The sequence below is a fragment of the Natrix helvetica genome, assembly GCF_964273705.1.
Source record: "Natrix helvetica genome assembly, chromosome: 5".
NCBI classification, from domain to species: Eukaryota; Metazoa; Chordata; class Lepidosauria; order Squamata; family Natricidae; genus Natrix; species Natrix helvetica.
In genome coordinates, this window is record NC_138551.1 from 3,683,891 (window position 1) to 3,707,153 (window position 23,263).

The 23,263-nt window shown below is 46.0% G+C and overlaps 1 protein-coding gene across 1 annotated transcript in view; it reads left to right on the forward strand.

Annotated features, from left to right (window-relative positions):
• PSMD1 (proteasome 26S subunit, non-ATPase 1) overlaps window positions 1–23,263 on the forward strand; it is a 143,195-nt gene that overhangs the window by 93,707 nt on the left and 26,225 nt on the right. Inside the window, exons 18-19 of the mRNA XM_081956037.1 lie at window positions 3,805–3,921; window positions 19,916–20,018. Of these exons, the coding sequence (XP_081812163.1) occupies window positions 3,805–3,921; window positions 19,916–20,018 (220 nt within the window). The remainder of the gene's footprint in view (window positions 1–3,804; window positions 3,922–19,915; window positions 20,019–23,263) is intronic.

The window sequence follows — 23,263 nt, forward strand, 5'->3', positions numbered from 1 at the left end:
GCCAGGTCGCGATATTTCGTGATTTTTTCTAGTTCTTTTTCTTCAACTCTGGCATCTCCAGGAACAGCGGTAATAATAATAATAACAACAATAATAACAACAGCAATAATATTAATTTACTTTATTCATTAAATTTGAAACTCAGTCAACTGAACATTTAAAAATGCATCACAAATACCATTGACTGGTGCTAATGGTTGATAACGGGTTGCTGCCAGCATTGTAGGTATCAACCAAGTACCTTTTAAAAATATGCAATGTTCCGAGCAGTGCAGTTTTTTGAAGTTCCACTGGTGTTTTTGCAGGAAGCTGCAATTTCTTGATGTGTTTTATAAAAGTCTTGGACATGGACAGATGTACAGGTAGTCCTTGACTTACAACAGTTAGTTAAGTGACCGTTCAAAGTTACAACGGAACTGAATAAAGTGACATGACCGTTTGTCACACTTATGACCATTGCAGCATTCCCATGGTCACATGATCAAAATTAAGATGCTTGGCAGCTGACTTATATTTATGACGATTCAATACAATACAATACAATACAATACAATAGCAGAGTTGGAAGGGACCTCGGAGGTCTTCTAGTCCAACCCCCTGCCCAGGCAGGAAACCATATACCCATTTCAGACAAATGGCTATCCAACATCTTCTTAAAGACTTCCAGTGTTGGGGCATTCACAACTTCTGGAAGCAACTTCTGTTCCACTGATTAATTGTTCTAACTGTCAGGAAATTTCTCCTCAGTTCTAAGTTGCTTCTCTCCTTGATTAGTTTCCACCCATTGCTTCTTGTTCTGCCCTCAGGTGCCTTGGAGAATAGCTTGACTCCCTCTTCGCGGTGTCCTGTGGTCACATGACCTAGTCTTATTAACTTAACCTCTGCAGTGATTCACTTAACAATTGTGGCAAGAAAGGTCATAAGATGGGGCAAAACTCACACAACAAATGTCTTACTTAGTGACAAACATTTTGGGCTCGATTGTGGTCATACGTTGAGGACTACCTGCACACCCAAGTTGGCCTTTGTAAGCCGAAGTTATATTTGTTTAGTATTTTTGGCACAGCTCTGACAAACTCCATTGGATGCATTTCAAAGAAATGATAATTCTAGTGCATGCTGGCTGGGGAATTCTGGGACTTGAAGTCCACATCTCTTGTTGTTAGTTGCGAAGTCGTATCCGATCCATCGTAACCCCATGGACCACATTCCTCCAGGCCTTCCTGTCCTCTCCCATCCTCTGGAGTCCATTTATACTCACACCAACTGCTTCGATGACTCCATCCAGCCCCCTCCTTCTCTGCCGTCCCCTTCTTCTTCTTTTGCCCTCCATCGTTCCCAGCATGAGGCTCCTCTCCAGGAAGTCCTTCTTCCTTCTCCTTAGGTGTCCAAAGTCTTTTGAGTCTCCTCTTCAGGATCTGGCCTTCTAAAGAGCAGCCGGGGTTGACCTCCTCTAGGACTGACCGGTTGGATGGCCTTGCAGTCCAAGGGACTCAATGCAGGAGTCTCCTCCAGCACCAGAGTTCAAAGGCCTCCATTCTTTGGCCCTCAGCCTTCCTTATGGTCCAACCTTCACAGCCAGAAAACCACAGCCTTGACTTTGCGCACTTTTGTTGGCAGGGTGATGTCTCTAGATTTGCCATGGCTTTCCTCCCCAGGAGCAAGCGTCTTTTAATTTCTTGCCTGCATGTCTCCATCTGCGGTGATCTTGCAGCCCAGGAAAATAAAATCGGTCACTCCCTCCATTTCTTCCCCATCTATTTGCCAGGAATTGAGAGGGGCGGATGCCATGATCTTAGTTTTCTTAATGTTGAGTTTCAAGCCAACTTTTGCACTCTCCTTTTCACCCACATCAAGAGGCTCTTTAGTTCCTCTTCACTTTCTGCCATTCGAGTGGTGTCCTCTGCAAATCTGAGGTTTGTTGATATTTCTCCCGGCAATCTTAATTCCAATTTGTGATTCGTCTTGCCCCGCCTTTCTCGTGATGTGCTCTGCACACCCCTTAAAGTTGCTTAAAAGTGAGAGATACTGTTCTAAAGTTTGTTCACGGTCATTTTCTTGGATTATCTTGTGGTTACCGATCTCTGCTTATGCAAGAACTATTTTTTATTTATCCAAGAGACACATTCTTTGGCTTGACTGTTTCTTGAAAATCTTCAGCTTTTGGACATTCCTCTTTGGGGGAAGCAGTCTCTCGAGAAAGTACAGAAACTATATTGATTTCCCGTCTCGATATTTTCCTTTACTGGACATAAACGGGGCAATGGTTTCCTCTCGAGTCTGCTTTGTCTCTCGGTAACTTTATGCAGTCGGGATAGCAACCTGCCTGGCTGGAGTTTTGCACTTTTATTGTTTATTTCTGAAATAAAAGAGCTTGAGCTCGTGTTTATGTCAGTGGGTCTTCTTACATCAACATATAGCCAAGGCTGAGTTAATACGTTAGAACTTGAAGGACTGGAAATCATGTTAAGGTTTTAGTTGGACTCAAGAGGGACTCCCGTCCCCCTCCTTCCTCTACAAATAGTTATGAGTTCACACAAGGTCAAAAGAGTTTGGGTCAGGACCTCTAAATGCACACCAATGCAGCCCCGCTTATAAAAGGTAATTTTGTATAATGAGAACGAAAGTGTTGGAGAGCTCAGGTAGGGGGAAAGTAAGCCATAAAAAGGCTTTGATCTATCCGTGGCGTTTGTTTGCGCTTTACTTAACCTATGAGTTCATTCGGCTGCCCAAGACCAGTGTTTATCAACTTTGAAGATGGATGAAGCTACATTTACTATTTTTCTAAATAACTCGACGTCGCAAACATACCTAATATTGTTTCCTACTCCTATTTTTCCCCACAACAACAACCCTGTGAGGTGGATTAGGTTGAGAGAGTGGGACTGGCCCAAAGTCACCCAGCTGGCTTTCCTGCCTAAGGCAGGACTATAACTCACAGTCTCCTGCCTAAGGTGGTAATAGAACTCCCAGTCTCCTGGTGATTGGCCCAAATCACCCAGCTGGCTTTCCTGCCTAAGATGGAGCTACAACTCACCATCTCCCAGTGATTGGCCCAAAGTCACCCAGCTAGGTGGGACTAAAAGCACCATCTCCCAGCAATTGTCCCAAAGTCAACTAGCTGGCTTTCCTGCCAGAGTCAGGACTAGAACTCTCAGTCTCCTGCTTACGATGGAGCTACAACTCACCATCTCCCAGTGATTGTCCCAAAGTCACCTAGCTGGCTTTCCTGCCTAAGGCAGACTAGAACTCTCAGTCTCCTGGTGATTGGCCCAAGTCACCCAGCTAGGTGGGACTATAACTCACCATCTCCCAGCGATTGGCCCAAAGTCCCCTAGCTGGCTTTCCCGCCTAAGGAGGGACTAGAACTCTCCGTCTCCTGCTTTCTAATCTGGTGCATTCACCACTGTACCAAAACCATCTCTCCCCTTCGTTAACAGTTTAATTAAGAAGACCCTTCCCGGAAAGATTGAGGACCGGTGACGGAAGGCCTTTCTCAGAAATAGCCTTAAGAGCAGCAGCATTTAAAAAAAAACAAAAAACGTTTTTCTCACCTGAAACAAATTGCTTGCTTCATACTAGTTCCAGCCTCGTTTCCTCCCCCCCCCCAAAAAAAAGAAATTAAAATGTTTGATCTTCGGAGCGCCTATCGCGCGATTGCCCTTTCGGGCGCCCCTCTCATCAGCTGCTCCCTACCATGCCCTGCTTGAAAATCCTAATCGGATCATCCTGATGAAAGCCCGGCGCTTGAAAGAGAAATAAAGTTAATATTCCTCTCCTTTTTTCTCTCTCTCCACCCGATAGGAAGCAATTAATTTGTTGGAACCGATGACTAACGACCCTGTCAACTACGTGCGTCAGGGGGCTCTGATTGCATCAGCTCTGATCATGATCCAGCAGACCGAGGTTCTCTGCCCAAAGGTGAGTGAGGGATCTTTGAACCCAAGGAGGTGTGCGGGATGACGGATGTGTCAAAGAAGAAGGATGGGGGAAACACGCGGAAGGTGCTTTCGTTTTGGCCCGGCCTTTCACGGAAGTGCCCTTGTTTTAATGAGATCCTAGAAAGATGGTGGAGAGCAAAACGAGGAAGGTGTAAAAATAAAAAAAAATGTTGGGACTGTAGAACAGGGGTGTCAATCTCGATTTCATTGAGGGCTGCATCAGGGCTGTGTTTGACCTCGGGGGAGGAGGGGGGAGGGAGCATGGCCGAGGTGGGCATGGCCAGCTTGACATCACTCGGCGAGGCTCCGTTTTCGGCCACAATAGCCTCCTGCAGCCCTCTGCCAGTGAAAACAGAGATGGGGAGCCCACACGCAAACAGTCCGAGCTCTGTTTTCAGCCGCAACAACATCCTGCAGCCCTCTGCAAGTGAAAACAGAGCCCGGGGGGGGCACACGCGGCCAGTCTGAGGTCCGTTTTTGGCCTCATTTTCCTCCTGCAGCCCTCTGCCAGCAAAAACGGAGCTGGGGGGTGTGTGCACACGGCCAGTCTGAGCTTTGTTTTCGGCCACGATGGCCTCCTGCAGCCCTCTGCCAGCAAAAACTGATCCGGGGTGGGGGGTACACAGGTGACCAGTCGGAGCTCCGTTTTCGGCCGCAACAACATCCTGCAAGCCCTCTGCAAGTGAAAACAACACCCGGGGAGGGGGGGGCGCAGTCTGAGCTCCGTTTTCCTCTCAATTACCTCCTGCAGCCCTTTGCCAGCAAAAACAGAGCTGGGAGGGGCCACATGCGACAAGTCCGAGCTCTGTCTTTGGCCACAATGGCGGCCTGCCCCTCTGCTACCTAAAATGGAGCTTGGGGCAGCCTGGGCCCGGTCTCCCTCAGAATCATTTTCACTGGCAGATTCACCGCAGAGCGATCTTTCCTGAGTACAAAACCAGCGCTGATTATTTCCTGCGTTTTCACTATAATTCAAGAACAGATCATTCCCTCCCTCGTTGTCCCAGGTCACATTGTCCAATTAGGTGTTCTGGCGTCTCCTTTGCAGCTTCTTCCAGTCTTTGGCCGGCACCGGTTGAGATAATACAATACAAGATGACCTTGGTTCTCAAGGGCTCGGAGGTTGTTTTGTCCGGTCTGCATTCCAAGCTTCTCCCCTTCCTCCTCCCACACTATGTGGGAACTCAAGAAACGGAAAGACCGCTGCGACCGGCCTGATCCATTTTGAATGAGACAATTGGATGGGCTGCCCCAGAGAAGAGGGGGTGGGGTGTCAACCTATTCCCCAAACCCCCTGAAGGCAGAACAAGAAGCAACGGATGGAAACTAGTCAAGGAGAGAAGCAGCCTGGAACTAAGGAGGAATTTCATCACTCGGGGATTTTTTTAAGACTGGACAACCGCCTGTCTGAAATGATATAGGACTGTGATGGTGAATCTGTGGCGCCTGTGCCACAAGTGGCACGCAGAGCCCTCTCCACGGGCTCGCGAGCCGTTGCCCCAGTTCAGCTGCACTGTGCATGCATACACGCCTTCTGCCAGCCAGCTGATTTTCGGGTCTCTGCCGTGCACGCGTGAGGGGCGGGATTCATGCAGGAGATGTGCTTGCATATGCAGGGGAGGGCAGGGGATCATTGCAGGGAGGCCTACCAGGCCCAAAACGGGGTTCAGGAGGTGCCATGTGCCCCCCCAAGCCCATTTTTTTGTTCCCGGGAAGCTTCAGGAAAGCCTACTAGGCCCAAAATGAGGCACTGGGAGAGGGGGGGTCGCAGCACATGCACGGGGGGGCGGGGAGAGGGATATAGGATCTCCTGCTTGAGCAGAGGGCTGGACTAGAAGACCTCCAAGATCCCTTCTGACTCTATTCTGGTCTACTGGGTGGAAGCTTGCGAAAGAGAATTCAAACCCAGAAGTAAGGAGGAATTTCCTGACCGTGAGAACAATCAATCAGCGGAACACAAAAATTAGTCGTACTGGGTAAAACTAGTGTACGGCTTCATTCTCCGTGCCCGTCAGCATTATTATTTTTTTAACAAACGGCCTCAAGCTCCCCCCCCCCTCCCGTCCGAATCGTACAGGAGGTTACCTACTTTGAGAAACATTATTGCTTATTGTGAGGCTCAGGTTGAAATCTTAATCTTCCTTTTAGCTCTTTAAAAGAGTGAAATAAGCATGCTAAGCTTGTTAATGCCTTCTTTTCTTTTTAGAGAGAGAGAGAGAGATCTCATAGTGACTGTGTGGGTTTGAAAGTTTATACAAGTCCTCTCTTTTAAATCATGTATGGGAATAATACATTCCAAGCGAGGTTTTTTTTCTTTTTTTCATTTGTTTGACAACCTGAGGATTTATAGCTCAAGGGCTCTTGCCCCATTGGATGCAGTTTTTCTGCTTGGCCAGATTTGCAACCAGTCTTAGGACTGGCATCGCTCAGAACGTAGAATTCACTTTGTTGTCGCTTTAAATGTACAACAATCGGTATACACTAAAATGAAATTTCGTGGCATAACAGCTCTCAAAAGGGTCACAGCTAGGAGTTCAGGAGCAGAATTTGTATCCTGCTAAACCCCTGAAGAAGGGATGCGGTGGCTCAGTGGCTAAGACGCTGAGCTTGTCGATCAGAAAGGTCGGTGGTTCGAATCCCTAGCGCTCCATAACGGAGTGAGCTCCCGTGACTTGTCCCAGCTTCTGCCAACCTAGCAGTTCGAAAGCACGTAAAAAATGCAAAATAGGGAACCCCTCTGGTGGGAAGGGAACAGCATTCCGTGCACTTTCGGCGTCTACAAGAAAACAATCAAGCTTACAAAGCACCAAGGACCTCACCCTCGTTGTCCTCTTCTTCCCCTCCTCCTCCTCCCCTCTTCTAGCCCTGATGATGTTACCTAGTTGGGTCACGAAACATCTACAAGAAAACGATCAAGCTCAGAAAGCACCTAGGACTCCACAATTGTCTTCGTCCCCCTCCCCCTCCCCTCTTCCTTCTAGCACTGATAATGTTACCTAGTTGGGTCATGAAACGTCTACAAGAAAACAATCAAGCTCAGAGAGCATGAAGGGCCCCACAGTCCTCCCCTCTCCCTCCCTTCTCTCACTGATGATGTTACCTAGTTGGGTCATGAAACATCTGTAAGAAAACAATCAAGCTCAGAGAGCATGAAGGGCCCCACAGTCCTCCCCTCTCCCTCCCTTCTCTCACTGATGATGTTACCTAGTTGGGTCATGAAACATCTGTAAGAAAACAATCAAGCTCAGAGAGCATGAAGGGCCCCACAGTCCTCCCCTCTCCCTCCCTTCTCTCACTGATGATGTTACCTAGTTGGGTCATGAAACGTGAGAGCACCAACTCCATACTTTTCTGTCTCAGGAAGCCTCCTTTGGTTCCTCAACCGGTCTTGTGTTGTTGTCGTTGAAGAGAATTGAGAACAATCTTTTCCCTGCACACCTCTCTTTGTCTAGACCAGATGTGGCCACTTGAAGGCCCGTGGACTTCAACTCCCAGAATTCCCCCTGCCAGCATGCAACATCTACAAGGAAAGCATGGCTGGCTGGGGAATTCTGGGAGTTGAAGTCCACGTGTCTTCAAGTTGGCCGAAGTTGCACACACCCCTGAACCAAAAGTTGATTTTCCTGGGAAATATTTCTTGTTTTAAGTTTGATGCGGCAGTGTCAAAGACAGTTTCCCCCCCCCCCCCCCTCAATGCAGCCCTTGGCTCCCGGTGGTGGATGTTAAGGTTCGAAGCACAAGCCATCCGAGAATTTCCAAATTTTTGAGTTTACTGATTTACACAGACATGTTAAACAAGAAGCTTAATATGAATCGTCTTGGCAGGTCTTCCCGCTCTCTGGTGTGTATACTGTCCTTCGTTGACAGATTGGTTATAACATCGTCAATCTTCTCTTCCCCTGCAAGTTACACTTAATTGAGAATTTGCAAGCCCTCCTTCAGGGGAACACAGCTTCCTCAGTTTCCTGCAGCTGTTCCCGTGTTATATTTAAGGGCAGAACTGTTCAACTGCATGGAACAAGATGTTAGAAGCACCACAGTGTAGTCTGCAGAGGCTCAAAAATGGGTATTTTGCGGGGGGGGGGGATTTTGGTTCTCCATCTTTGCAATGTTCTCTGGGGTGAAGGGGATTGTATAATACAGAAAACAAAGATGCACGGTGCTCTCTGAGCTGGGTGGTTGTGTTGGAGGCCTTTCATGACCAAACTAGGTAACATCAGCAGTGCTAGAAGAGAATGGGGTTTGTGGAGAGGAGGAGGAAGACTGTGGGGTCCTTGGTGGTTGGTTTTCGTGCAGATCTTTCATAAACCAACCAGGGAATAACATCAGTGCTAGAAGGGAGAGGAGGAGAACTGTGGGGTCCTTGGTGCTCTCTGAGCTCAGGGGTGTTCTCGGAGATCTTTCATGACCAAACTAAGTAACCTCATCAGTGCTAGAAGAGAATGGGCTTTGTGGAGAGGAGGAGGAGGAGGTCTGTGGGATACTTGGTGCTCTTGTTCTGACCTAGGCTTCTTGATACAGTAAAAAGCACACGCTTAGTCCCCAAAACCCTCTTTTTATTTCAAAAGCTGTGAATTTTGTTCATTTACAGCCCATAAAGAGTCACAAATAGTTTGTAAAGAGTCCAACAGAAGTCTGCCAAAGTCTTTCGGGATAAGGCTGATAAGCACCCACCTTTATCTCCCTTGAAACGCTGCCAAAGACCTAATTGGCAATTAGCTTGCAAGACCACACGGAGCAAAGAGTCAAAACGGAGCTTTAGAATTTAAACTGACCAGCTTGAACCAAGTTGCTTCCCGCAAAGGCTAAGGTGTCTTTGCTCCTCCTTTATGTCATATGGGAGGGGCGAATTACCTCCAAGCCTTACTCCCGACTTATCCCTTTTGACTTTAACTGTTCTTGCCTTCTGGCAGCTCTGCGCATGCGCATACTCCCCCTGTTCCTCTGCCTCACTGATGTCCGACTCTGGAGGCTTCGGAGGCAGCGCATAACTCCCAGATTGCCCTGGCCCCCTCTCTGTCTCCAGTGCAGAGCCCTCGTCCAAGCCTTCCCCAGACTCCAGGGCTGGCCCATGTTCCTCCCCAACCTCCTCACTGTCTGATTCTCCCGCCAGCTTTGCAGGCCGTAGGCAGACCACAACACCTCTCTGATCTTGGTTGGTTTTCTTGAAGACGTTTCATGACCCAACTAGGGAATATCATCAGTTCTAGAAGGGAGAGGGGTTTGTGGAGAGGTGGAGGAGGACTGTGGGGTCCTTGCTGCTCTCTGAGTTCAGTTGTTTTCTTGGTGGCATTTCATGACCAAACTAGGTAACGTCATCAGTGCTAGAAGAGAATGTGCTTTGGGGAGAGGAGGAGGTCTGTGGTGTCCTTGGTGCTCTCAGATCCTGGTGGTTTTCTTCCAGCTGCTTCATAACCAAACTAGGTAACATCATCAGTGCTAGAAAGGAGTAGGGCTTGCTCTTATTTTGCTCTTTTTACCAAGTTTGGGTAATGAAACATCTGCAAACCACCAAGCCCAGAGACCACGAAGGATCCCACAACTTAAACCTAAATTCCAAATATCCCCTAACATCAGTACAGGAAACGGAAATTGCATGAGTCAAAAAAGTACTATTTAAGGAGAAAGTGCTTACAAAACCCAAACCTTATCTATACGGAAGCTTAGTCATGTTGCTAGTTAGGCATTTTTTTTCCTACTAGTTTGCGTAATCAATCGATAAGACAAAGCGAAGAGAAATGACAGGAATTGTAGCTTTGCCCTCAAAATTTGAAGGCCTGTTCAGCATCTCCCCTAGGCTTTTGACATCTCCGCAGATGATGTGATCTTGGAGTTTCAGATATATTCATCGGCAAACTTTTTTAAAAAAAAAATAAGGAGGAAATAATCTTAAGAAGCTGAGTCCTTGGTGATGTTCTTTAGCTTCGCTGGATTCCTTAAGACAGGGGTGTCCAAACTTGGGAACTTTAAGACTTGTGGACTTCAACTCCCAGAATTCCCCAGCCAGCTGGGGAATTCTGGGAGTTGAAGTCCACAAGTCTTAAAGTTCCCAAGTTTGGACACCACTGCCTTAAGATGTGGCAAAGTCAAAAAAGATGCTGAGACCTTGGAAAAAGTGCAGAGAAGAGCAACTAAGATGATTAAGGGCCTGGGGACAAAAACAAAGAAAGAACGGTTGCAAGAACTGGGCATGGCCAGTCTGGTGAAGAGAAGGACTGGAGTGGAATGGAAGGGAAGGATTTCTACTCCTTGCAGACAGCTGGTCATTTGCATCCTTTTAGAGAGTCGCTGAGGCTTCTTGGAGGTTTGAGAGAGGGGTCAAAGAAGCCATGTATATCCAAAATGAACAGCTCTCTCTCAACACAGGGGGGAGGAGACGACATCCTGTCTACAACACAGTCCTTTCAGCAGTTCCGAGAAGGCTCCCCACCCATTTGCCCCACTCAGGTGACCCTGAGGACACAGATAAAACCTCCAAATGGCCTCAAGGACTCTATAAAAAGGATGCAAACGACCAGCTGTCTGCAAGGAGTAGAAATCCTTCCATTCCCCACCATCCAGTTGGAGCTGAAGAAGCTTTTTGGATGAGAAGCGAAACGTCTTCAAAGAAAATCCAGAAAAATCCAGTTGGCTCTCGAAAAAAAGCACCTTTGGGACTCATCAGAAGCAGCTCCCAATGCAATGCCACAATGTTATGACTGAATTGCTCATTGACCCCAATTCTAGTGGGCCACAAATGTTGTGTTCCCAGAGGCTACGGAGATTCTCCGTCATCCAAGTCTTGGTTGCCCCAAAGGTGCTTTTTTTCCAAGAGCCAACTCTTGGACTTTCTGGGTTTTTTTTTAAAGGCGTTTCGCTTCTCATCCAAGAAGTTTCTTCAGCTCTGAATTGAGGTTTCTGAACTTTACTGCCCCAAGACAAGGCATTTGTTCAGAAGAGCATTTAGACAGATTCCTGGTGAAGAAGTGTCAGAGTTTTGGCAGTGGGACTATTGTTTTGAGATAAACCCAGTAGCAAAACAGAGCACACAGCACACAGAGCCTTTATACAATTAATAGTGGTTTATGTATACATATATACAGGCATACACATGGTAGATAAATCCCTTACCATTCAGCTACAGACACAAGGAGAGAAATGAGATACATGACGAGAGAGAGAAACGCCCTCTAATGGCCACCTATATATATAGACACCACATTGCATCAGTCTACATTGCATCAGCTTACAGGTTACAATCTACAACCTTACATCAGCTGGCAGCTATTAAAACCTCATTACCATATTTTTTGGACTAGAAGACGCACCGGTGTATAAGATGCACCAGGATTTTGAAGTGGTAAGTAAGAAAAAAAAGGTTTTGCCTTCCCTGAGCCCCCAGCAGCACTCTGCAGGGCTGGGGCAAGGCCAACCCCCCCCCCATTTTTGCCTTGGGGGCACTTTTGACTTGCCCCAGCCCGGCTGAAGCCTGCAGAGGACTGCTGGGGGCTGAGGGAAGGCAAAAATTGCTGTATTCGGTGTATAAGACGCACCAACATTTCCACACTCTTTTAGGGGGAAAAGGGTGTGTCTTATACTCCAAAAAATGCGGTACCTGACAAAAAGGAATCTGCCTGTCTGGGTCCTCCCCGATGGCTGCCTAGGGTTCAGTGACAACATTGCTCAAAATCCTCTTGATTTCCTTTTTCGTGGGATTATACTGGAGTTTCTGCAGGAAATGTGTTGGATTTTTTTTAAAAAAGACACAAGTTTGATAAATTATTATAATCAGGAGATATTTAGACTGGATATGGCATTTTTGTCCTCCATTGGAGTCCATCCCAAGGACCTCGGATAGGCAGATGCGGATATTCGATGCCGTTACAGATACCGTCACAGGATGTAAGCTGTTCTGAGTCAGTCAAGCCGCCTTTTGCAATTGACCGATAGGGATTTTGGTCAATGCTGAGTGGTGATTATTATGATTCTTTGCACCGTCAGCCAGATGTTTAGACTGGACTTGGCTCCCCCAATTTTACCAAGGATTCAGGATAGGCAGAAATGGTTGTTTGATGATGTGAAATGTCTCCTCAGAAGGACGGGAAGATGAGTCAAACTTCAGCTGGTGGGTTTCGAACTGCTGGCAGTGGGCAGAGTCAGCCTGTAATATTGAATTCTAATCACTGCACCACCATGGGAGGGAGACAGGGAAGGAAGGAAGGAGAGAGAGAGAAAGAAAGAAAGAAAGAAAGAAAGAAAGAAAGAAAGAAAGAAAGAAAGAGGAAGAGGGAAGGAAGCAAGAGGAAAGAAAGAAGAAAGAAAGAAAGAAAGAAAGAAAGAAAAGGAGGAAAGAAGGAAGGAAGAAGGAAGGAAGAAAGAAAGGAAGAAAGGAAGAAAAAAGAAAAAGGAGGAAGAAGGAAGAAAAAAGGGAAAAAGAAAAAGAAAGAAGAAGAAGGAAGGAAGGAAGGAAGGAAGGAAGGAAGGGCAATAGCACTTAGATCTATATACCACTTCATAGTACTTTTACAGCCCTCTCTAAGCAGTTCACAGAGTCAGCATATTACCCCCAACAATCTGGTTCCTCATTTTACCAACCTCGGAAGGTCGGAAGGCTGAGTCAACCTTCAACTGGACAGTATCAAACTGCTGGCAGTGGGCAGAGTCAGCCAGTAATACTGTATTCTAATCACTGCACCACCATGGGGGGGAGGGAAGAAAGGAAGGAAGGAAGGGAGGAAAGAGAAAGAAAGAAAGAAAGAAAGAAAGAAAGAAAGAAAGAAAGAAAGAAAGAAAGAAAGAAAGAAAGAAAGAAAGAAAAGAGGAAGGAAGGAAGGGCAATAGCACTTGAACTTATATAGGGCTTTATAACCCTCTCTATGCAGTTTACAGACTCCGCATATTACCCACAACAATCTGGGTCCTCATTTTACCGACCTCGGAAGGATGGAAGGCTGAGTCAACCTCGAGCCGATGCAGATCGAACTGCTGGCAGTGGGGCGGAATCAGCCTGCAATGCTGCATTCTAACCACTGCGCCACCATGACTCATGGTTTCCAGCTGGTGCTCCAGATGTCCAATGGCGGCTGTGACTCCTGGAGCTGTCTTGGCTTTCTTTTGCCCCAGCTGTTCTCCTTCCCTTTTCCCATCCGTGTATTTTGTGATCTCTGGTTTTAGACCGAGCCAACGTCTCGACACCCGCGTCTCGAGTTATCGCTTAATTCCACACTGCTCCTTGTGCTTCAAATCAAGCCCAGCCTTTTTGAGAGGCTCAGCAGCTGCCCTGCACCAAGTCACACATTTCCATTTATTTGTTTTTGAAATGAACTCCCTTTGGTGGTTTTCCTTTCAGCCGTGGCAGCTGCCAACTCGGATTGTTTGTAAAAGACCTGTGGAAATCACTCCGCACCTGAAGCCGCTCCGTTTCTTAAATATTTCTCCAAAGCCAGAACGGCCGATCAAGCAGCTGGATAAGCAGAATAAAGACAAAGGGTGTTTTTTTTTAAATTGGATTTTTTTTCTCTTTTTAACAAGGCAAGGAAGGCTTAGTTGGGCTGCGAAAGGAAAATAAACCCTGCTGGGCCTGCTTAGCACGAGAGTCTTGGAATAGATGCTGCGTATTTTCCTTACGGTTTAGCTGTGTTTCTCCACCTCAGGAACTTCCCAGATGTGTGGACTTCAACTCCCACAATTCCCCAGTCAGCCGTGGTGACATCATCAGTGCTAGAAAGAGAGGGTGTATATACCGAGAGCAACCCCCCTTCCCACCTTCTAACACTGATGATGTTACATATTTGGTTAATGAAATGTCTGCAAGACAACCAAGCTCAGAAAGTACCAAGGAGCCCCCAGTTGTCCTCGTCCTCTTCCCACTGATGATGTTACATATTTGGGTAATGAAATATCTGCAAGAAGACAGACAAACTCAGAGAGCACCAAGGAGCCTCCAGTCCTTGTCCTCCTGCTTCTTCTCCCTTCTAGCACTGATGATGTTACCTAGTATGGCTAATGAATACCCAGGACCGCTCTTCTTTACCCACGTTTTTGAGTTGGACTCACGACTTCAGTACTCTTCAGTGATCTTGCCCTGTTTGTGGCAAATCACGGAGCTATATAAAATTTTCAGATTTTTCACTCCAAATTTCATAAGTTGCTGTTACAAGAAAGTGATGTGTGTGTGTGTGTGTGTGTGTGCGCGCGCGCTAGCATAATTCTGGAACACCTAGCAATTTCAACCAAACTTGGCACACAGATGACTTACTCTCTGGAAACAAATACTGTGGGGATAAGACACCCCTAAGGCCCCTCGGTGTGTGTATTCTGTTAAGATACAGCCTGTTGTGCCTTCCAAATAGTTTCTACCGTACTGCCGTAAAATGGCTTCTACTGTATAGCACAGTGGAATTGTTGTGGTAACAGCTTCACAGTACTCCACAAGGGGGCTCCCTCGAGTAAGGGGGGAAATCCAACATTAGAAATTAGGTTAGGTCTGGGATTATTTTTGAGGACAAATGTATGGATTAGAATAAATAAATACCCGGGCAATGCCAGGTCACTAGCTAGTAAAGAATTTTTTAAAAACTGGTTATTCCAAGGAAATCTTTTGGATTTTACTTCAGAGAGAGTTGTCGTCCCAGCCAATTAAAAAAAAAAAAGCACAGCCACAACCAGAAAAGTTGCTAATAGGCTGGTGGAAATTGTGGTTCACACTTCCTGGATGGCATCAAGTTGAGAAAGATTGTTACTTTTCAAGTTCCAGTTAAATGTTCTCTATATATTTTTGATGCACCTAGCAAATTGCCGAAAAGAAGGCACTTTTAGTATTCTGAAATAACAGGAGTCCTACTTGGTTATTTTGATATAGTTGGTGGGAGAACTTTATTCCTGCTCTGCCTTATTTTTTAAGGAAAGATAAAGTCCCTTTTGAGTTCAATCCGTAGGCATTTTGTGAAAGTGGCCCTTCTGTTTTCTTGACTGCAGGGGTCTTCCGTTGCTTCTCCCTTCTGGATTTTCTTACTTTTTTATTTAATATATTTATTAAACTAAATTATTAGAGAACCAGTTTGGTCTTTTAACACCAGGCTAAAAGCCAGGAAACAATGAGTTCTAGTCCCACCTTAGGCACAAACGCTGGTTGGGTGACTCTGGGCCAATCACCAGGAGACGGTGAGTTCTAGTCCCGCCTTAGGCAGGAAAGTCAGCTAGGTGACTTTGGGCCAGTCACCAGGTCGTCCTGAGTTCTAGTCCCACCTTAGGCGTGAAAGCTGGCTAGGTGACTTTGGGCCAATCACCAGGAGACAGTGAGTTCTAGTCCTGCCTTAGGCATAAAAACTAGCTGGGTGACTTTGGGCCACTCACCAGGAGACAGTGAGTTCTAGTCCTGCCTTAGGCATAAAAACTAGCTGGGTGACACTGGTCCAATCACCAGGAGACTGAATTCTAGTCCCACCTTAGGCAGGAAAGCTGGCTGGTGACTTCAAGTGAGTCCTTCCCTCCCAGCCAGAGCCCCTCACAGGCGTTGTTGTTACAGGGGATATAGGAGAAGGAAGGAGTATTCTGTATGTTCACCACCTTGAATTATTTATAAAAATAAGTAAGACAGGATATAATCAGAAATTAAATTTATATGGCTGCCCGTGTCGTATCCATAACTCTGGGAAGCTAGCAGTTGAAATAGGATTGAAAAAAACTAATAAAGGAAAACAGGCACACATAAATAGAAATATTCCTTCTAGCTAATACAGGTAGTCATTCTTTTAGTGACTGTTTGAAGTTACAACAGCACTGAAACAAGTGACTTATGACCGTTTTTCACATTCACAACCGTTGCCGCATTTGCCATGGCCACATTCAAAATTCGGGGGCTTGGCAACCGACTCGCATATATGACGGTTGCAGTGTCCAGAGGGGTCATGTGATCACCATTTGTGACCTTCCCACCTGGCTTCTGACAAGCAAAGTCAATGAAGGAAGCCAGATTTGCTTAATGACTGTACGATTCACTTAACAACTGTGGTGATTCACTGAACGGGGTGGTTAAACGGGGTAAAACTCTCTTTAAGAATTGTCTGTCTTAGCAGTGGATTGTGGTCATAAGTCAGGGACTACCTCTAATCGTCAGCTTCTCTTGGTGGTCTCCCATCCAAAATCCAACCAGCCTTAGTTAACATTCTAGATCAGCCAGAATGGGTGGCACTAAAGAGTTTATTTGTTCTGGCCAGTATCGTCTCTTCAGATGGTTAAAAAAAAAAGCTTTCAAGGAAGCCAAATGAATCACCGCCCTGATTTTCATCTTGCCCTGGGCATGTCTCTCTCAATCGGGGTTGGGATAGAAGATCTCTGGGTGTCCCTTCCAGCTGTGTTCATTCTATTCAGTTTTAGAGCCAAGAATATTTTCTAGCCCCGTGGTTTTCAAACCCAGAGCCCGTCACATTTTACGTGAAATAAACAGGCAGCCCACCCCCTCACCCCCCAAAAAGATCAAAATCAATATAAATTTATCGAGATGCTTAATAAATTTGGGCCTTTTCGGAGGCTGCAAAACTTCAAAGGAGACCTGGAGAGGATGCTGAGCCTTCTTGGTTTGAAATCCTTGCTCCCAAAATAACATCCATCCCTTTTTAGCTCGGCCTCCGCCCCAACTCAACATGGAAGGAGCCACACTTCAACCCACAAAGGAAGGAAGGATGTCTGGAATGGCAAGAGAAAGAGAGAGATCTTCGTTTCATCCACCATTGGCCGTGGTAGCTTGCTCTTCAAAGTAGAAACCTCTCGTATTTGATGCATTAAAAGGAGGACACGTTGGTTGTAGTGAAGGCAAGGTCCATCTGAAGTCAGCCTTCTTGGGCTAATGGCATCCCTGCTAAGCTGTCCCGGTGGGATGACGGCCTTGTTTTGTTCACTGCTCCGTCTGAGATGGTTTTGGGCATATCAATCATAACAATGAATTTGTTAAGTGAGTTTTGCCCCATTTTACAACCTTTCTTCTTTGCTACCGTTGTTAACTGAATCCCGGCAGTTGTTCAGTTAGGAGCAAGGTTGTTAAATGAATTTGGCTTCCCCATTGTTCTGACTGAGGCTTCCCAAGAGCATGAAGACAACTCCTTGTCCCGACAAAAAAAAACCTTTATTAATTTGCTGTGAAATCTGCTCCTTCACATCCAGAAAAGTCTTTCAAGGGAGGATTTACGGTCACAGACCTTATCTGGCTTGGAGAGCTGCCAGGCCGATCTCTGCAGAACTTGGCAAGGAGCCTCGGAGAGTCACGAACAAATGAAGCGAACTAATGGTCTCCTGCAAACTCCACTCCCCTTTCGCTCCTCTTTTATTCCCTCTGGGAGGGGCCATTCATCTTTCACCTGTGGCCTTACTCCCAAGTCGACCCCTGTTCTTTAGCTGTTCCCTTCGTCTGGCAGCTCTGCGCATGGGAACAGGCTCCAGCTGTTGTTCTGCCCCACTGATGTCTGACTCCGAAGGCAGCTGATAACTGGCATACGGCTCTGGCCCCCTCTCTGCCTCCGACACAGAGCCCTCCTCAGAGCCTTCCCCAGACTCCAGGACTGGCCTATCTTCCTCTCCAACCTCCTCACTGTCCGAGTCTGCCACCATCTTTGCTGGTGGGCCACAACAGGAAACTAAGAATTGTTTTATTTCAGAAGTTAAGGGGGTTCTGGGGTTTTAATTTGGTATCTCCTACCTCCCAGTAGGGAGCAGGCCGATGAATCACTCCAGCCTCAATGGTGGCACTAAATGGGCCACCCAAACTCCCTTTGCCCCGTCGTCATACGCAGAGGACCAGCCAGAGTGCTGACGCCAGCGTGAAACTTATCACATCCTGCGGAGTGCCTCCAAGCTTCATCTTTCATCATCCATTTAATTATTGTGCGAACAGCGGATCCTGGCCTGTTTGGCTAGCGGGTTTTTTTCCCCCTTCCACCGTCATTTCCCAAGTTTATAGGAACTGTCAAGGACTCGTAAATAGCTTGAACCCACAAGTCCTCACAACCGCAGGAATGAAGTGGCGGCACCGCCCCAGTTGTTAGCCAAAAGGTTTTCATCTTTCAACAAACGGCCTTTCTTGATTTGTTGCTTGTTTGGGGGGGGGGGGGGACTTTGTCGGGAATGTTTTTGGCTCAGAAAAAGGCTTGAGCTAAACGCATCCTCCATTCTTCATCCGTAGGACGTCAACCCATCAGAAACAATCCGAATAGAGCTGGAAGGACCTTAGAGGTCTTCTAGTCCAGCCCCCCTGCTCAAACAGGAGATCTTATACCAGTTCAGACAACTGGCTGTCCAGTCTCTTCTTAAAAAGAGTGATGGAGCACCCACAGCTCCTGGTGGCAAGCTGTTCCACTGGTTAATTGTCCCTACTGTTAGGAAGTTTCTCTTTAATTCTAGGTTGCTTCTCTCCTTGATTAACAGAATAACAGAGGTGGATGGGACCTTGGAGGTCTTCTAGTCCAACCCCTTCCCCAAGGCAGGAGACCTGCCTTTGTGTCTGTCCAGACAGCACCCCGAAGGTCGGGGTAGCTGGTGAAGTATTTTAAGGGAGATTTGGGTTAATGTCAGGGTTCCAAATAGCATCCAAAATTAAATCGGAGTCCGAGGCAAAGTATTGCTCAAAGTTCCGATTTATGAAGAGAGCCATGTTGGCACATCTGGGAAAACCCGAATCTGAAAGCTTCCCAGTTTTCCCCATCCAGTTGAAAGTTCAAGATCTTGCCCCCAGACCCACAAGTCCATCCCTTGGTCCAATCTCCCACTGCCATGCTGGCAGTTCCACCCATCCAGTTCCGGTCAGGTGCAGAGGTGCAGAGACAAAGGATGACCTTGGCTTTCTAGAAAGAATGTTGTTATGGCTGCATATCCTCTAACTCCATACAATCCCCCCTCCCGTTTCCCCCCAGTAGAAAATGCATAGTAGAATAGTAGAAAGTGTGGCAGGCCACAGATCCACAAGAAAAGAGGGCTGCAGGCCTGACAGTATCCCAGACAAATGGCCCTCCCGTCTCTTCTTAAAACCTCCAGCGATAAAGATCTACAATTTCTGGTGGCAAGCTGTTCCACTGGTTAATTGTCCTCACTGTTAGGAAGTTTTTCCTTAATTCCAGGTTGCTTCTCTCCATGATTAGTTTCCACCCATTGCTTCTGGTCCTGCCCACAGGCGCTTTGGAGAATAATTTCACTCCCTATTCTTTGGGGCAGCCCCTCAAATATTGGAAGACTGCATTCATGTCTCCTCTGGTCCTTCTTTTCTCCAGACGAGCCAAACCCAAATCCTGCAACCATTCTTCATATGTTTTAGCAAAGTTGGTAACCTGGTTGTTAAGTGAATCTGGGTTTCCCATTGACTTTGTTTGCCAGCAGGGTGCAAAAAGGGATCACACAACCCCCCAGAACCATGCAACCGTCATAAGTATGAGTCAGTTGCCACACCTCTGAATTTTGATCCCATGACCCTGGGGATGCCACAACGGTCGTGAGTGTGAAAAACCTTTCTCATTGCTGTTGTAACTTTGAACGGTTGCTAAACAAAATGGTTGTAAGTCCAGGTCTATCTATAATCTAGAGTTTGTTTGTTTATTTGTGTATACAATCTATGCAGCCACTGTATGTATGTATGTATGTATGTATGTATGTATGTACGTGTGTTACAACTCCTGGTATGCCCAAATATGGGAGGGAGCTCACTATTCCCTCTTTCTGTCATTCGGCTCATCACAGAAAACCATCCAGACTGAAACCCATATTTTTATTTTTAATGTTGCCTTTTTATATTTGTGTTGTATTTGTGCTGATAAATAAATAAAGGGAGACTAGTATGGAGAGCTAAATAGCTTGAAATGGATCCATACTAGTCTCCCTTTATTTATTTATCAGCACAAATACAACACAAATATATATATTCATACATTCAGTTTATGCATTTCACTTTTAGTGGACTCCACCGAAACCTTTTTTTTAACTTTTTTTTTTTTCTTTTTATCTTTCTCTTCCAGGTCAGCCAATTCAGGCAACTTTACTCCAAGGTCATCAACGATAAACACGACGACGTCATGGCTAAGTTTGGTGCGATCCTGGCTCAGGGCATTTTGGATGCAGGTAACTAATTTGTGTCCCGGTACTGAAACTGTTGATTACATAAACAGAGGGAGAGAATCAAGATGCCGTGAAGGGTTAATACCACTTTATAATGGCTTGTTAAGGCCACACTTGGAATACGGCATCCAGTTTTGGTCGCCACAATGTAGAAAAGATGTGGAGACTCTGGAAAGAGTGCAGAGAAGAGCAACAAAGATGATTAGGGGACTGGAGGCTAGAACGTATGAAGAACGGTTGCAGGAACTGGGTATGTTTAGTTGAATGAAAAGAAGGACTAGGGGAGACATGATAGCAGCCTTCCAATATCTCAGGAGTTGCCACAAAGAAGAGGGAGTCAAACTATTCTCCAAAGCACCTGAACAAGAAGCAGTGGGTGGAAACTAATCAAGGAGAGAAGCAACTGGAACTAAAGAGAAACTTCCTGACAGTGAGAAGAATGAATCAGAGGAACAGAAGTTGCCTCCTGAAGTTGTGAATGCCCCAACACTGGAAGTCTTTGAGAAGATGTTGGATAGCCATTTGTCTGAAACGGTATAGGGTTTCCTGCCTAGGCAGGGGGTTGGACTAGAAGACCTCCAAGGTCCCTTCCAACTCTGCTATTGTATTGTATTGTTTTTAATCAAGATACTTGCTTTCTCAACCTTCAGAGCCGAGGTGCCACAGTGGTCAGAGTGCAGCACTTCAGGCTACTTCAGCTGACTGCTAGCTACAATTTGGCCGTTCGAATCTCACCAGGCTCAAGGTTGACTCAGCCTTCCATCCTTCTGATGTCAGTAAAATGAGGACCCAGATTGTTGTGGGGGGCAAGAGGCTGACTCTGTAAACCGCTTAGAGAGGGCAGTGAAAGCACTAGGAAGCGGTATATAAGTCTAAGGGATAAGGGCTATTCGGCCATGTTGGGACTTTGAACCTGGGGCTGAGGATTTTGTAGGTTGTAGTCCTGAGAAAACAGAAATTCCAAGTTGGGAAGGATTTTTTTGCCTTCGTTTGCATATTAAATGCATTGGCAAATTTACCTAAAAATATAACAGAATGCAGTGCAGTGCAGTATAATACAATACAACAGATAAAACAATAAAGTAGAATTTAGAATAGGATGTTGAATGGAATCCAGAAATTTAGAGAAGTCTAGAGTAGACAAAAAGAATAGAATATAATATAGAATAGAATTAAGAATAGAATAGAAAAGAAAATAAAATAAAATAATAGAGTAGAAATAAAATGAATAGAATAGAATAGAAATAAATAGAATAGAATAGAAAATAATAGAATAGGAAATAGAATAGAATAGTAGAAATAAATAGAATAGAAATAAAACGAATAGAATAGAATAGAAAATAATAGAATAAGAAATAGAATAGAATAGTAGAAATAAATAGAATAGAATAGAAATAAATAGAATAGAATAAAATAGAATAGAATAGGAATGAATAGAATAGAATAGAATAGAAATAAAACGAATAGGACAGGACAGGAGGAATAAGATAGGATAGGATAGGATAGGATAAGGTAATGGAATGAACAATTAGAATAGGATGGGACAGGATAGAACAGAATAGAGAATCCAGAAGAGAAGAGATCAGTTTATTGGGCCAAGTGTGATTAGACACACAAGGAATTTCTCTCCAGTGCAGAAAGTCTCAGCGTAAGTGCAAAGCTACAGAATTACGATAATCATCATCATAATACCAATGTGGGAGGGTAGTGCAGGAGATAAGCAGGATAACACCAGCTTCGGCATAGATTTCTTTATCCAGACTCTTTAACTTGTTTGTTTGGCTTCCACTTCTCTGTTTAAATTTGTTGTTTGCCTATTGCCGGGTGGGAGCTTCTTTAGAATGGGGCTATGTGCTGTGGCATTTTTATTCAAAACACCGCCTAGTTATTAACTATTGATGAATTATTTATTTAGAGTCAATTTGCTGTAACGGTTAAGGAAACAGAAGACTCTGAGTTCTTGTCTTCAGGGTTCCAAATAGCATCCAAAATTAAATTGGAGTCCGAGGCAAAGTATTGCTCAAAGTTCCAATTGATGAAGAGAGCCACGTTGGCACATCTGGGAAAACCCGAATCTGAAAGCTTCCAGGATTTCCCCACCCAGTTGAAAGTTCAAGATCTTGCCCCCACACCCACAAGCCCATCCCATGGTCCCATCTCCCACTGCCACGTTGGGAGCTCCACCCATCCAGTTCCGGTCAGGTACAGAGACAAAGGATGACCTTGGCTTTCTAGAAAGAATCCCTCCTCCCGTTTTCCCACAATAGAAAATGCAGAGTAGAAGAATAGAAAGTGTGGCAGGGCAAAGACCCAAAAGGAAAGATGGCTGCAGGGCTCACATTAAGTATGAACGCTCTCTTAGCCAGGGGTGGGCTTCAAAAAGTTCAGCAACGGGTTCTCTGCTCAGTTGCTGAATGGGCATGTCCTAGTTGGCCTCCTGCACCACAGCGGGGCATTTGCACCTTCCCCAGGCTCTGGGAGGGTGAAAACTGCCTCCCCCTGGCTCCGGAGGCCTTCCGGGAGGCCTGTTTTCCCTCCTCCCCGAGCATCCGCGCGGGCCCTGCACTTACCTCGCATTCAAAACAGGCCGCGTGGAGACTCCTGGGAGGGGCGTGGTGAGATGGCAGGGGTGGGGTGGGGCGTGATGGGTGGGATCAGCCAGGGGTGGAATTTGGAGGTTCTCCAAACCAGCCATAACGTTAGCTACAGGTTCTCCCGAACCCGGACAAACCTGTAGCCATCCACCCCTGTTTTTAGCTCACAAGAGGGGTCATTTGCATCCTTTTAGAGAGTCATTGAGGCCACTTGGAGGTTTATCTGTGTCCTCAGGGTCACCGGAGTGGTGCAAAGGGGTGTGAAGCCTCACCGACATGATCAATACGATGATACGACCTCATCTACCTCCACTCTACAACACGGTCCTTTCAGCTGTTCCAAGGAGGCTCCCCACCCATTTGCACCACTCAGGTGACTCTGAAGACACAGAGAAACCTCCCAAGTGGCCTCAACGACCCTCTAAAAAGGATGCAAATGACCAGCTGTCTGCAAAGGATATCAATCCATCCATTCCCCTCCATCCAAATCAGAGCTGAAGAAGCTTCTGGGATGAGAAGCGAAATGTCTTCAAGGAAAAACCAGGAAGTCCAGTTGCCTCTTGAAAAAGAAAATCACCTTTGGGACAGAAGCTCCAAAGAGCCACTTCAGACAGCAGATGCCATCCAAACAGGCATAAATGCCAATTCTCTCTT